The 15,906-nt window shown below is 45.5% G+C and overlaps 1 protein-coding gene across 4 annotated transcripts in view; it reads right to left on the bottom strand.

The window, feature by feature from the left end:
- Window positions 1-15,906, bottom strand: part of PBX4 (PBX homeobox 4) — a 42,472-nt gene that overhangs the window by 890 nt on the left and 25,676 nt on the right. The window contains exons 3-9 of one of the 4 annotated variants that reach the window (XR_014165002.1): window positions 9,856-10,097; window positions 6,734-6,924; window positions 5,359-5,494; window positions 3,681-3,837; window positions 1,957-2,063; window positions 821-907; window positions 62-235 (exon numbers count right to left, since the gene is read on the bottom strand). Coding sequence is in view for 2 of the 4 variants with exons in the window: in XM_081898164.1 (XP_081754290.1) it covers window positions 821-907; window positions 1,957-2,063; window positions 3,681-3,837; window positions 5,359-5,494; window positions 6,734-6,924; window positions 9,856-10,097 (920 nt within the window). In the remaining 2 variants the exon portion in view is untranslated. The remainder of the gene's footprint in view (window positions 1-61; window positions 236-820; window positions 908-1,956; window positions 2,064-3,680; window positions 3,838-5,358; window positions 5,495-6,733; window positions 6,925-9,855; window positions 10,098-15,906) is intronic. The other 3 variants (XR_014165001.1, XM_081898164.1, XM_081898165.1) reach the window with 3 other exon arrangements.

Raw genomic sequence — 15,906 nt, 5'->3', positions numbered from 1 at the left:
TTCTGATTCTGATTTCCCACAGCACAGTGGGAGATCACTGTGCCATGTACAAGACACATACTTTGTTCCATAAGACTTAACCTCAGAACAGAAGTCTTGACACTGCAGTTCACTTTCTGGAGCACAGAAGGCAAAGTACTGTGTGAATGCTGCTTCCGCTGCATTTGTTTCACGGCTTTTCCTGTTCCCCAAATGGGATTCCTTTGCTCTTGCTCAACTTCTCCAGCTAACTTACCTAAATGGATAAAATTTTACTGCTTATGACTGTATTATCAAACAGAATTCAGAGCAAAGGTTGGAACATTATGTGTAGTGACAGCCACTCCCACATTTCCGTTCCCACAAGCAGAAACAATCCATGGCCAAGGGTGGAGTTCACTGTCGCTTGCAGTCTCTTCCTCCAACTGACAGCTCTCTCTTCCAATGGGAGGGGACGTGAGTCTTCTAATCCACTGGGCCAATCTGACTTGGTAGGTAAGCCATCTTCTCTCTCTGACCATCCCCTAACCACTTGGGATCCTGGTCTTCACTGTACCATGAATGACACAGAAAAGGGATAAAATAAAAAAGGGGCAGGTTCCCCCCCCCCAATCCCCTGGATGACAAGGGCTGGACAAGGACTGGAAGTAGGCTACCTGTTTCCCCTTCTCTTTGGAGCAGTGCTGCATTGTGGCAGGGTGTTAGCAACACCATGGCTAAGGTCTCAGCAAAGTACAGTATTATTTTAAATACACCTGCAGAGCTGGGCACATTACCCTTCGTTGCCCAGTCAGACTTCTGAAGCTTAAGATATTCACTTTCAAAATCAGAAGTTCCTTACATCAATACGCTGCGTTGAATATAGAGGGTTCCCCACAATGCTGTCATATCTTCCTGCCTGATGTATGACATGGTGTAAGGAGTCCATCTGTAACAATACAACCAATTTGGCAAAAGAGATAAAATAGCTCAAACAGTTATGCAGATACTTCGGTCGCCACCTATAGCACCACCATCCCAACGCCATTTATGTGGCCTCCAATGGAATGCTTGAAATGTTACCATATCCAGCTGGGGCAATGGCTGCAAGTTAAATCTCTGTTTCTAACTTTGTGTCCACCTTCTGCAGCATATGTCATCTCTCCAGCACTGTGACACAATTGTGTGCTATGCTCAGAGCATGGAGACTGCTTTCAGACTAGGCAGATAAAAAAAATGATGATGGATGAAACTCTGGGCCTGGGACTCAAGTCCTCCAGTGCCCCTGCTCTAGAAATGTATGACACAGCCTCACAAAGTACCTCACACTTGCATTACATGAGTGCTGCCTTTTAATCTCGAATCTAATTTATTAGGAGCTCTAAACCCAGGGTGTGTATAATTATAGTAATGAACTATCTGGAAGTGCTGTTACTCTCCTGCCACAAATGCTACCGGTGATGTTAGAGTACCATCATTTCTTAGCAGCTGTTTGGCTTCACCTCTGTTCAGATACAACAGTCCCAAAGCAGGAATATGCTATATTCAAGTATTTTTCAACTCTGCTGCACAAAAAAAAGTTATGCTCAAGTCTTTCTAAGCCTTACATGCAAGTCCTCCTGTACAAATGTGTGTGTGACTAGCCCTACCCTCTCATGCATGACATTCCTACATATACTATGGGCCAATCCCAACCCAACCCCTTCTGCCCCACTATCAGAGCTCATGTTGCCAACCCCATCTTAGAACAGAAGAAGCTAATTTTTCCTTGCAAAGACTGGAAAAAAGAGACTTGGCCCAAGGAGCAAAAAAAAATTTGTTATGAAATTATCTTTCTCCTATTAAGTCACTTCTACAGGTGACCATCTTATTGCAAAATTCCCAGAAGATCTTAAAATCCAGTAATTCATAAATGTGGTGCTTTGAGCACTTAGATGTAAGTGTCTGCCTGCTGAAGACTGCAGGGGATTTCTCACACGGTTTTCTCTGCACACCCACCTGTGACTGCACATTGGCTCCCACTGGCGAGTTCTGGTAGGAAGTGAGTGATTGCAGGTTTATAAAGGAATCTCCAGAATTTGTCATTTTAAATGACCCAGAGGAACCTGAAGAGGAAAAGAAGTTACCTAATGGTATGTCTGCACCTGCTCATTTTTGCGCAATTTTATCAAGACATTAGCACAAGGAGCTGCTGTGTTTTGCACCTGATCCCATGATTAACTTTCTGTAGTGCTCCACTTTGGGGACTTAGTGAAAAGTTTCACAGTCCCATTTCCTTGTCCATCCCCATCCCCTTGTTAACTCTGAAGCAGTGGTTCCAAATGGCGCCCATGGGAATCCTGAGGTTCCTTGGAAGTTTTTCAGGGATTTGTGATGCCTGCCCATAACATCTCTCCTTCCAATGCACAGCTGCATGTGTGTGTTCTAGGATACAATCTCTTGTAGTGGTGAGGCTCTACAGGCCTGGCCACTACCTCCCATGAACCAAGCACACACCATGGAATATGTCCCAGCTTATCTCCCTGGTAGCCATTGCTCAAAGCACCCTTCTGTACTCACAATCATAGTAGTTAAAGGTGAGATCCCCAGGGATAGAAAAGGGTGACTGCACACATACAGATGGAAACAGTCCACCAAACACGCAAAACCCTGACTGGCAAAAACAAAGATCTCCCTACACAAACTGTGGTAGAGAACCCTCTCCCCATAAACTAACCTTGTTTGGACAGAGATATAGCAGGCAGCCCAAGCATCCTTTCCATTTCAGATTGGAACCACAGAATGAAGGGAGGGAGAGTTCCCCCCGCACTGTTCTCCTAACAAATACCACACACCCACAACATGATTCATATATATGCTTGTGCTACTAACAATTTATGAACTTTACTATTAGATAGAAAATGTGACACGGTCTTGGACTTGATGAACTGACACTTATATGTTTATGGTGGTTCTGAAGAAATAATTGCTTTCCCATATATTTCTTTGAAGGCCCACCTAGAAATGTGGCTGTCTCATCCAGCAAGGTAGACTGGCTACAGTTCAGGGGCAGGCATGGGAAAGACATGAAAATTAGTACTGGGATGATGAGGGACAAAACTGAAGTGAAATTAAATGCAATACTACAGAGCAATGTGCAGACAACAACTCAAACAACCCAGTGGGTGTACAAAGATGGGTGTACAAACTGGAAGCTATTCCAGTTCCCAAGATGCTTCAAACAAGTTGTTCCTCAGTGAGCAAAAATAACTCTAAAAATGCATTGACTTGCCCTTTGACAAGCCTTATTGTGTCTAGATGGCAATCAAGCTTGTCAAAGAAGAAACAGAAATGCTTGTTAAGTATTTTCTCTAGCACTTTCTATTTGTAACACAACCTGAAGAACAACTGGATCAAAACATATTGGGAACTGGAAATGCTCCAGTCCATCTTGGTTCACTCAGAAGTTTACTGCTATTCAGGAAGTTGCACTTATATATAGCAACCAGAATGGCTCTTGGAAGGCAGGAAAAGGCAAAACTTGTGGGGGGGGGGAACCAAAGGATTTAGACATGCACTGCAGTTCTAAGCAACTTTCCAAACAAGGCCAATGAGGTCTATTCACATTTCTGTAGCTTTTTTTACTTCAGAACAGCACAGAAGAGGCTCTTCCAACTGCACACAGGTTTCCCCAGCAGGTGTCCAGGGAAATCCTGTTCTAGAGGCAGGGTTTCTGCACTTACCAGAATTTGGGGTGGGTGGAGAACTTGTCTGGTTGCCCTGGGCCACCACATTGGTTGCATCCACCGCTGTCTTGGCTGCATAAATGTTAGCCTCCTCCTGGAACTTCCCCATGTTTTTCTTGTACCGGATTCTCTTGTTACCAAACCAGTTTGAGACCTGCAACAATAACTAAGTTAATGTGTGAACAAATTAGTGTATAGGCAGCTATCAACAGAAGAGAGGAGACAAAGATTGTTCCCAGAGTGTGCAAAATAAAGCTATAATTCCAGTCTCTGGCTGCACACACCAGCTGCTGACACTGGTCCATCTGCAGAATTGCAAATACTTTGGGACCAGCACGAATAGTGCTTTATACCAGTGTTTCCCAGCCTTGGATCTACAGCTGTTTTTGGACTACAATTCCCATCATCCCTGAGCACTGGTCCTGCTAGCTAGGGATGATGGGAGTTGTAGTCCAAAAACAGCTGGAGACCCAAGGTAGAGAAACACTGTTTTATACAATTCCTTTGTGGAATTGGATGCTAAAAGCTGAGTGGCCAGCTTTTTATTTTCCTCTCTTTCTCTTTTGATTCTTTGTTTTTGTTTAGATTAGTTTGTTCTTTTATTGTAAAGTATTATGAAAAGTCTTAATAAAATCTTTTAAGAAAAACTTTCCTACTAACCGAAATGACAAATGATTGGCATAAGTCACTCTGTAAGCCAACAGATTTTATTTCAATCTGTATAGGCTCCTAAAGTTGTTCTTAACCAAATACAGCTTAATTTTTGTGGCAGAAAATTTCAACCCTGAAACCTGATGGATGTCAAGCAGAGATTGACTCAGTCTGCATGCTGCTACCAAGCTTTGCAAAATGGTGAAACTACAGGATAGCCAGCCAGACCAGCAGAAAATTTCCAAAGGACAGAAGGTTGAGTGGCAAAGACTGACTCTATAAAAACATCCTGGTCAGGTTTGCTTTTTGATTAAAGTAAAAAAAGAAAACAGAAAAGGCTTGAAAGAACTGGATTTGGTAATACTGTAAGAACAACTGAGAGGGAATCCAAAGTTTTATTTTGCTCACTAAGAGATTTTAAGGATTTCTTCTGTCAACAGTGAATTGATTTAAATCAATATGGTTTAATCAAGACTTAAAGCCTAACACCAAGAGAAAAGACTTACAAAATCAAGCTTCCGGTGTTTACATCAGATATTTCTTTAAATGAAAACAAAAATCAAACTAATTACCTATATTAGGTAATTAAATATATTGCTTTACAAATAGAATTTACACTTCATAGGTACATTCCATGTAGGGTGGAACTCAACATTGTGTCAGCATGCTTGCCTGATGGAACAATCTCCCCTTTCCTCCCTGGCACCATGTTCAAGGTTCTCCCAACCCCACCCCCCACCCCTGAGTGGGGGTGGGGCGGCAAGAGGAAGCCCTTGCACTGGCTTCTGGTAGTGCACTGGGTTACTTGAATCTAGACCATGGTTTCTTACAATTTTTAACTGTTGTTTTAGTCTTTTATACAATGATTAAATGTTTTCAAAAAGAAGAAAACTTACATGAAATTCTGCAAAACTTTGAAAACCTTTGTTTAAAGTCTACAGGATGCAACGGTCAGAAACAAGCATCTGCCTACACAAATGTTTGAAAAACAGACAACCACATTCACTGGAGATGGACCACCCACCTGCGAGACTGTGATGCCTCCTTTCTTTGCTAGTTCTTCTTTGGCTTCTTCACTGGGGTAAGGGTTACTCAGGTGAGAATAAAAGTACTCATTCAAGACTTCTGTTGCCTGCTTGCTGAAGTTCCGCCGCTTACGCCTGGGAACACATTGAAATTATTCATACAGTTGATGTCAGAGCACACTGTGTGCTGGCCCAAGGGCTTAAGGAAGAGCCAAGGAGGGCTGCAGGAAAGCACACAGTGGAAAGATTTTATCCAAATGGGAAGACGGAGTAAGTATGGCATGAGGTGTGTGTGTATATATATATCTGTATCTGGACTGAAAGGGCAGCCAAGATTAAGTAGACTGCTCTAAATACAATTAAAAATACTTACAAAGTGATATGACAGATTAAATCCTTGATTACCCCCCAAATCTAAAGCACACTTTCCTGAAATTCAAGACAGAAAACTTTCAGATAACAGATAATACATTTCAGAGCAGGAATACACAAAGAACAAGGAACCATATCTCAGTGGCCGAATACATCCTTTACATACAGAGGTTCCTAGGCTCTGGCCCTCACAATTCCAGTTTATTTATTTCGATTCTACCCTTGAATAAAACTCCCAGGATGGCAGTGAAAACAATCAGTTAACTGGTGCTGAGAAATGGCCCCAACGAAGACCGTGGAAATCTGCTAATAGATAATGCTGGGTTAGATGGGTCAGTCTGGAGAAAGAGGATGCCTCTTCCTACTGCAGAAGCATCTGGCTAAAGGTGGCTCTCCATACAGGAGGCAGATCCCAGGAAATCATAAAACTGGGCCTAAACCTTGATGTTTCCAATGCAAGGTATATAAATGCAACTTGCATAATTAAAAATAGCAAACACCACAGTTCATGGGTGAATTTGCTAGATTGCACCCCAAACAGGATATTGTTAAACCATAGATGTCCCAGCACCTGCCAACCTAGCAGTTCGAAAGCATGCCAATGCAAGTAGATAAATAGGTACCGCTGTGGCAGGAAGGTAAACAGTGTTTCCATGCACTCTGGTTTCTGTCACAGTGTCCCATTGCGCCAGAAGTGGTTTAGCGATGTTGACCACATGACCTGGAAAACTGTGGGTGGACAAACGCCAGCTCCCTCGGCCTGAAGCGAGATAGGCGCCACAGCCCCATAACCTTTGACTCTACAGTCCAGGAATCCTTTACCTTTTTACCTTTACCTAAACCATAGATGCTAATAGCTGCCAGTGTTTATTGTCTACGCATTGTATCAGGTTCAATATTGTCGTTCCCCATTGTGCCCAGTGTCACACTTTGTACAGCCTTCTATGCCACCAAAACCCTGGACACAAGAAGGGTCTCCCTTGAGGCTTGATCATGTATTACCTTGCATCCAGAAACCGTGAGCGCAGGATCATCACAGCCTCACAAGTGCTCTGTTTCAGCTGCATCTGAATGGTGCTGAACTTTCCATGAATTATATTCACCATGCGCTCAATTTCTTTGGGTGAAATTGGCCTCGTCCGGCTCTGTTCTCGGAGCAGATTCATCACATGGGTGGTGAACTCACTGCAAGCCTGGAAATAAGAAGCAGAGAGGCATATTGTACTCAAGCAACGGTCACCTTTAATTCAAAACTTATAAATAAATGGGAGTGATAATTATACAACAGACTAGACAAGGGGCAGATAACTTGGCATCACATGCAGTCTAAATATTAATACAAGATTATAATATTTTAAAATATACTTTAGGTGTCTTTGTGAGATTTAATATGTAGAAACAGCATATTCTGTAGTCTATGTTACACAGGTCTGATTTTTTAAAAAAACTGCAGAGGGCCATTACATTTTATTATTAATAGGCAGGTATTTAAATACCGTATTTTTCGCCCTATAAGACACACTTTTTCCCCTCCAAAAATGAAGGGGAAATGTGTGTGCGTCCTATTGGGCGAATGCAGGCTTTCCCTGAAGCCTGGAGAGCGAGGGGGGCCGGTGCGCACCGACCCCTCTTGCTCTCCAGGCTTCAGGAAGCTATCCACTAGCCGTGGGAGACCCAGCTCTCCCAAGGCTAGCGGAGACCTTGCCGGCACCCAGAAGCTTGGGGCGCGCTGAGCTCCGCTCGCCCCAAGCTTTGGGATTAGCGTAGCACTCCGCTAGCCCTGGGAGAGCCGCACGGCTCTCCCACGGCTAGCGGAGACCTTGCTGGCACCCAGAAGCTTGGGGGCGCTGAGCTCCGCTCGCCCCAAGCTTTGGGATTAGCGTAGCACTCCGCTAGCCCTGGGAGAGCCGCACGGCTCTCCCACGGCTAGCGGAGACCTTGCCGGCACCCAGAAGCTTGGGGCGCGCTAAGCTCTGCACGCCCCAAGCTTCGGGATTAGCGCAGCGCTCCGCTAGCCTTGGGAGAGGCGGCTAGCGGAGACCTTGCCGGCACCCAGAAGCGCTGGTGTTGGCAAGCCTTGCGCACCCGGGGGATCTCCCCCCGGGAGCGCAAGGCTTGCAGGCGGCAGCCAGCAGCGTGGAGCACAGGGCGCCCTTCGGAGGCCGCCCCGTGCTCCGCGCTGGTGTCGGCAAGCCTTGCGCACCCGGGGGATTTCCCCCCGGGCGCGCATGGCTTGCGGGCGGCAGCCGGCAGCGCGGAGCACGGGGTGCCCTTCGGAGGCCGCCCCTTGCTCCGCGCTGCTGTCGGCAAGCCTTGCGCACCCAGGGGATCTCCCCCCGGGAGCGCAAGGCTTGCGGGCGGCAGCCGGCAGCGTGGAGCACGGGGTGCCCTTCGGAGGCTGCCCCGTGCTCCACGCTGGTGTCGGCAAGCCTTGCGCACCCGGGGGATCTCCCCCCGGGCGCGCATGGCTTGCGGGCGGCAGCCGGCAGCGCGGAGCACGGGGTGCCCTTCGGAGGCCGCCCCGTGCTCCGCGCTGCTGTCGGCAAGCCTTGCGCACCTGGGGGATTTCCCCCCGGGCGCGCATGGCTTGCGGGCGGCAGCCGGCAGCGCGGAGCACGGGGTGCCCTTCGGAGGCCGCCCCTTGCTCCGCGCTGCTGTCGCCAAGCCTTGCGCACCCGGGGGATCTCCCCCCGGGAGCGCAAGGCTTGCGGGCGGCAGCCAGCAGCGTGGAGCACGGGGCGCCCTTCAGAGGCCGCCCCGTGCTCCGCGCTGGTGTCGGCAAGCCTTGCGCACCCGGGGGATCTCCCCCCGGGCGTGCATGGCTTGCGGGCGGCAGCCGGCAGCGTGGAGCACGGGGTGCCCTTCGGAGGCCGCCCCGTGCTCCGTGCTGCTGCCGGCAAGCCTTGCGCACCCGGGGGATTTCCCCCCGGGCGCGCATGGCTTGCGGGCGGCAGCCGGCAGCGCGGAGCACGGGGTGCCCTTCAGAGGCCGCCCCTTGCTCCGCGCTGCTGTCGGCAAGCCTTGCGCACCCGGGGGATTTCCCCCCGGGCGCGCATGGCTTGCGGGCGGCAGCCGGCAGCGCGGAGCACGGGGTGCCCTTCGGAGGCCGCCCCGTGCTACGCGCTGCTCTCGGCAAGCCTTGTGCACCCAGGGGATCTCCCCCGGGCGCGCATGGCTTGTGGGCGGCGGGCGGCAGCCGGCAGCGCGGAGCACGGGGTGCCCTTCGGAGGACGCCCCGTGCTGGTGTCGGCAAGCTCGGGGGACAGCGGGGAGGCACAGCACCGCCATCCCACTGTTCCCCGACCTGGTTTTTTGGGGGAAAATAAAGGGAAAATTTTTTTCCTTTATTTCCCCCCCAAAAAAGTAGGTGCGTCCTATGGGACGGAGCGTCCTATGGGACGAAAAATACGGTACTTTTTTACACTAATATTGCTGCATACATTATGGCTTGACCCAATTTGTTTTGTAATTATTTTTATTTGCCCATATCTACACATAAAGGCCAATCAGCTGTACCAATCTCTGCAAAAAGCAGACTGTGCTCTGTTGAAAGTCAGTGAGAAAAAGGAAGAATTTTGAAGACCTCTGTACAATATTCCCCTATGAAACACATAAGCTGGTGTTGGCTTCTGGAGAAGAAAGGCAGCGATCTCTGCAAACCACTGGTCTGTGGCAAAGAGGAATGCCCACCCAACGCTATGGACTCAGCCACATTTAATGCAACCAGGAATTAGAAAAGGTCATAATCCTGAGGCTACATAAAAGCTCACAAAAGGACACAAGACTGCAGCCTAAATGAATTTATTCCCTCAAACACTTTTACTTCTTCTCCCCCCCGCCCATCTAATTTTTTTTGTTTTTACAAGTACAAATTTATAACAAAATTATTTAAATAACCATACTCTGAGATTCTCTGAATCTCCAGACTTCCCTCCATCCCCTACATGGTTCCTTGTACCAATATTTACAACTACATATCAGTCTATTCTCCATAGTCTATGGAGAATAGACTAACAAAATAGACTAGTCAAAAGTTGGATGTATACTCCCTGCTCTGTGATCGCAAAGGAAAAACAATTGTTTTTAACTGAGAGGATAAAAACTCTTCCATGCAGAAAGATCACCTGTTCATATTTCTCTAGCTCAGAGTGGTATATCTGTCGGATCTGTGACAGCTTGGCCCTGTAGTCAGAGTGCTCAATGCTATTGTCATTTGGACAGCCACCTGAAGTTGCTGCTATGGCCGCAGGTCCTCCTCTTCCCCGCTTCTCCGGCCCGGAGACACCCTCTGCCAGCAACATGTTATCAAGTCTCATTAGCTGAGCATCAGGGGGATCTTCTTCCTGAATACCGCGTATACTTAACACTGGATAAATATAAATAGGGAGCAGAGGATTATTTCAGAAGCAGAGAAAACAAAGTAGGAGTTTATTTGCCCCATGATCTCTTTGCACATACAGTAACAACCATGACCTCAGAATGCATAGCACCCAAACAAAAGGCTAACAAAGATTGAATAATTTATTTATGCTTCATATGCAATTGAACTCAAAGGAGCGAGCTGAGGCTAGAGAAGAGATGGCACATCTCCAGAAAAACAACAAAAAAGCAGGAAGACACATATGGTCAATAGCATCCCAAGCTATTTGCATTTTCCATACAGAAGCACACATCGAACACTTTCAAAGGCCAAGGGAGAGCATAGCTTAATGCAAACTTCAGCATGTGCAACAAATTCTTGACTATTTTACATTGTCATTTGGAACTCCTTCCTAAGCTTCCTTCTCGATCTCTGAAGTCCTCTCTAAAGCCAAGTGTCCCAGAGGTTCACTTTTTAAAATGGAAGTGGTGTAGAGCAGTTTTGTGCCATTTCCTTGGCCAGAAGAAAGCTGTAGCAGCCGTTGACTGCTATGTACTACAAACTGACAGCTTCTTCCATGGGTGGAAAAACCCATATGCCCAGTAGACACTGGAGCCTTTAAAAAAATGAGCCTGGAAAATACCGTATTTTTCGCTCTATAAGATGCACTTTTTTCCTCCTAAAAAGTAAGGGGAGATGTGTGTACGTCTTATGGAGCGAATGCAGGCTGCGCAGCTATCGCAGAAGCCAGAACAGCAAGAAGGATCGTTGCGCAGCTCTAGCTTCTGGCTTAGCCCCTCAGTCCCTTCCCCCACCTCCCGGAAAAGCCCCCAAGAACCACGCTCCCTTTAAAGAGCGGCGCATGTGTGCTGCTCTTGGGAGCTTTTCCCCAAGGAGGGAGAAGGGCAACCGTCACTGACGGGCTGCCCTTCTCCCTCCTTGGGGAAAAGCCTGCAAGCGCTCTAAGCGTGCACTCTAAGCACACGCTCTAAGCAGCTCGTGAAAGGCAGCACGGAGCAGAGGCTGGGATGCCTGCAGGCTCTGCTCAGCACTCCCTTTAAAGAATTTTTTTTCTTGCATTCCCCCTCTAAAAACTAGGTGCGTCTTATGGTCAGGTGAGTCTTATGGAGCTGAGGAGGGGGAAGGGGTTACATTTTCATTGCCCCTTTCCTCCAAGTAGTATACAAGATTCTCCCTCGTTCCAATTTATCTTCAGTAGTTTAAGGCAGGTATAGGCAAACTCAGCCCTCCAGATGTTTTGGGACTACAACTCCCATCATCCCTAGCTAACAGGACCAGTGGTCAGGGATGATGGGAATTATAGTCCCAAAACATCTGGAGGGCTGAGTTTGCCTATGCCTGGTCTAATGTGACCCAACAGAGAGTTGTTAATGGAAACAGAGAACCAATTAAAATGGAAATACTTTAATGAAATCTGAGAGAATGTAACAGATTGGTTGCAATATTTTCAGTTAAATGAAATGTTTAACAATGATAAAAAGATAGGATTTGCGTATGAAATCTCAACTTTTCAGAGAGAAATAATAGAAAATGAAATGAAATTAATTTCTAAATTGTGCAATCTGTTGTTGGAATGGGAAACGAAGGATGAAGAGGTTAAGTCAGTCATGATTAAATGGGCACAAGGTGTGGGACATAATATTCAGATGATGGAATGGGGAAAATTACGGAAGAATGATATAAAATTTACAGCATGTGTGGCGGTTAAAGAAAATTACATGAAAATGATGTATAGATGGTATCTAACTCAAGTTAAATTAGCAAAAAACCGTATAAAACTAAGGAAAGCAAGTGTTAGAAATGTAAAGTAGCAGAGGGGACATTTTCTAATTGCTATATTATAAAGAAATATTGGGAAATGATTTATAATGAAATGAAGAAAATGTTTAGGATAACCTTTATTTAAAAAGCCAGAAGCTTTTTTAATAGTTATAATAGGAGTGAATCTACCAAGAGCACAAAAGAATCTGTTTACGTATACAACAACGGCCACACAAATTTTACTAGCCCAACATTGGAAAGTAGATTGTGTCCCATCTAAAGGAGATTGGCATGTTAAAGTAATGGAATATGCTGAAATGGCAAAAATGATGATGAAATTAAGACGAAGAGACGATAATGAATTTAAGGGAAAATGGAAGATGTTTATTGCATATATACAGAAGCAATGTACACAGGTTAATGTTAGCAGGATTTTAAGAATACTTGTAATATTATCATAAATGGATAATAGATGATTTAAATATGTTAGAAACTTAATAATGGACATGCAGTATTTTGATAAATAATTGAACCAAGAAAGGGATTAGAGGGAAGTTAATTTGTTTTGTTTTTGTATTGTTACTGTTTTTTTATGTTTGTTATTTTTGGAAAATTAATAAAATGTTACTAAAAAAAGAACAGAGGTTTGAAAAAGAGTCATCCCACATTGGTTGCTTTTTTTCTGTGTGTGCAGGCCAAGCTTGCTGCTTCATATTTCTCATTTAGTCCCTATGCCTCTCCTGCAGCCCCCCCCCCCCCACTTCCCACCCTTACTCTCTGTGCTCTCTAAGGTAGGTGGAATCAGGCTGCAAGAGAGGCAGGGCCTCAACACACTTTCCGCCTTTTCCACAATCCATCTTTCCTAGCCCAGGCAGAGCAGAGCACAACGGCTGAGCAATGACACGATCTCAGATAATGCAGATCACCTGGAACTCAGGAATAGCTCTGCCCAGAACATCAACTGGCAGGTTGTAGGAGTCGAATGGCTGTGAGCATTTGCAATGCCACCCGTTGCAGCAAAGCACCCAGTGTGTACACACCTGCATCCTAAATGCTAAATTCATCTCACCAGACCTGAAGGAAGCTCTCAGAAACTCTATTAGTCATAAATAATTTTTATTAAATCCAAAAGATTTAACAGGATTCAAAAATTAGTCACAGGTTATAGTGTGGGCTTTTAATTGCATGGTGACTTAAGTTCCCATGTAAAAGAGCTTCTCTTCACTCAGACAAAGCACTTTATTTTCCAAGGAAAGAATGGATTTGTCTCTGTTAATTAGCTGAGAGAACTGTTATCTTCATTAAATAGCCTCAAAAAAATCACTTGAACCGAATTACTTTAATATTTATCAGTTAATTAATCAATTAAATGAGTAATAGTACAACAATAAATTGACTAAAAGAAACCTTTCCATTGGTTGGCAGCCCTAATTTTTATGAATGCTTTTAATGGACAATTCTCAGCCCCATAAACCCCTGAGAACCTGGGCAGCCACTAACATGCCATGGTTTGTTCTGATAGCTAATCATAACACTCTCTACATATTCATCAAAATGGAAAATAATTAGACTGAGCCAAGTGAAATTCCCATCATTTCTAATTAGCCCTTAATTAAAACACATCACAACCTAAGGTACTGAGGCCTCACTCAATATGCAAATGCAATCATTGCAATATATTTACATATCATTAATTAACATGCTGCGGTGCTGTAATGAACTGTACGAGAGCACCGGTGCCAAAACAAGAATGATATGCCATTTGTTAGGCTTGTTTTCCAATCCAGATTTTTCTCTTCCATGTAGCAACAGAGCAGCAGAGGGCTCTTACGATGGAACATTTGTGCTACTAGAGAGGAAAATCATATCTATTGATTAACTGAAATATTCAAGAAGCAGACACAGGATGATCCAGCTGATTCAGTCAACTGAAGTTAAGCCCCGGCTGAAATGTCCAGTTCTCTTCAGGGACCAAGGAAGATAAGGTTCAACTAGTGTTAGGGAAACGGCAACAAATGTCAACAAAAACAGCAGCACTGGCAAACAGTGCTTAAAGGTTTCACTCAAGAGAAACTGGAAGGAGAGAGGGAGCTCAGTGGTTGAGCTTAAGTGACAATGCTAATATTTAAGTCAGGCTTCCTCAACCTCGGCCCTCCAGATGTTTTTGGCCTACAACTCCCATGATCCCTAGCTGGCAGGACCAGTGGTCAGGGATGATGGGAATTGTAGTCTCAAAACATCTGGGGGGCCAAGGCTGAGGATGCCTGATCTAAGTATTTGAATGGCAATCCTTAATTTGCTCGTGTAGAACAAGTCAAGGCCTCTGCAGGCCTGAGCGCCCAACCCCACTTACTTTGCACCTGGACAGCAACACACCCTCTGATCCCAAGGACCTTATAATCTACCCTCAGATGCAAGATGAAATATTTTGGCCATGCAACTCTATTAAAATCAAGGAGGATGAGAGACAGGGAAGCATCCCTTCTGATTCCTCATCCTTAGTGCTACTGAGCAGCAGCAGCAGCAGCAGCAGCTTTGGCAGAGTCTTCCTTATAAACCTCAGCTGCTGCTATTAACACTGGGAAGAAGATAGTTTAATGAGCTAATTTCCATATATATCAGCAGCTCAAGCATTCTGGCTCCATCCAATGACTCAGTGTTGTCCTGGCTCAGTTCAGAATATGACCACAGCTAAAGGAGCTGCCAACTAAGATTTTACTGGAATATATTCCTATGCCTACTTGCTTGGGAGTAAGAAAGCATATAGGATCAGGCTGCACATGCAAAAGCAACTAGAAACACTAACATGTGTTCCTGCTCCTCAAAGTGCATGGGCATACGTTCAAAGATACTTTCAGCATTAAAAAAAGAAGAACAGAAAGATGCTCTCAGGTCAAATCTAGAATGCAAACACACAATACAGTTAAAGCAGGTGACTTCCCCCAAAGAACCCTGGGAATTGTAGTTAATGGTGCTGGGAATTGTAGGTAAAAGGTAAAGGTAAAGGACCCCTGGACGGTTAAGCCCAGTCAAAGGCGACTCTGGGGTTGCGGCGCTCATCTCCCTGTTTGTCCACAGAAATGCCTTTTACCTTCCTGCCGCAGTGGTACCTATTTATCTACTTGCACTGGTGTGCTTTCGAATGGCTAGATTGGAAGGAGCTGGGACAGAGAAACAGGAGTTCACCCCATCGTGGGGATTCAAACTGCTGAAATTCTGATCAGCAAGCCCAAGAGGCTCAGAGGTTTAGACCACAACGCAACCAGTGTTGGGAATTGTAGCTGAAAAGTAAGGTAAAGGTACCTCTGCCCGTACGGGCGAGTCGTGTCCGACTCTAGGGTTGTGCGCCCATCTCACTTAAGAGGCCGGGGGCCAGCGCTGTCCGGAGACACTTCCGGGTCACGTGGCCAGCATGACGAAGCTGCTCTGGCGAGCCAGCACCAGTCCAGCACACGGAAACGCTGTTTACCTTCCCGCTATAAAGTGGTACCTATTTATCTACTTGCACTTAGGGGTGCTTTTGAACTGCTAGATGGGCAGGAGCTGGGACCAAAAGAGGGGAGCTCACCCCGCCGCGGGGATTCAAACCGCCGACCGTGCGATCGGCAAGTCCTAGGCACTGAGGTTTTACCCACAGCGCCACCCGCGACCCAGTTGAAAAGTATGATGTTACAAAAGGAACAGGACAGGGATGTCCCCTGTCACCATTATTGTTTATACTGGTTCCTTGAAGTTCTGGTGAACATTATAAGAGCAGAGGAAAGTATAAAAGTATAAAACCAAGTGGCTCGTTTTAAACTCAAAACTAAAGGTAAAAACTAAAATGTCGGTGAAAAATATGAATGTACTATTAAAAGAAAAATTACAACGGATCACAGAAATACGTGTGGGGAAGAAAATTGAATATTTAGGGTATGGTTAACTGCCAAAAATATAAATGTATTCAAAGACTATTACATACCTACATGGAAATAAATTAAGAAGGATTTTGAAGTATGGGGAAGGATGAAATTATCATTTTAGGGTAGAATAT

The sequence above is a fragment of the Podarcis melisellensis genome (genome assembly GCF_964234715.1).
Source record: "Podarcis melisellensis genome assembly, chromosome: 2".
Lineage (NCBI taxonomy): Eukaryota > Metazoa > Chordata > Lepidosauria > Squamata > Lacertidae > Podarcis > Podarcis melisellensis.
Note: the sequence above shows the minus strand (reverse complement) of the source record. Positions and strands in the feature narration are given on the sequence as shown.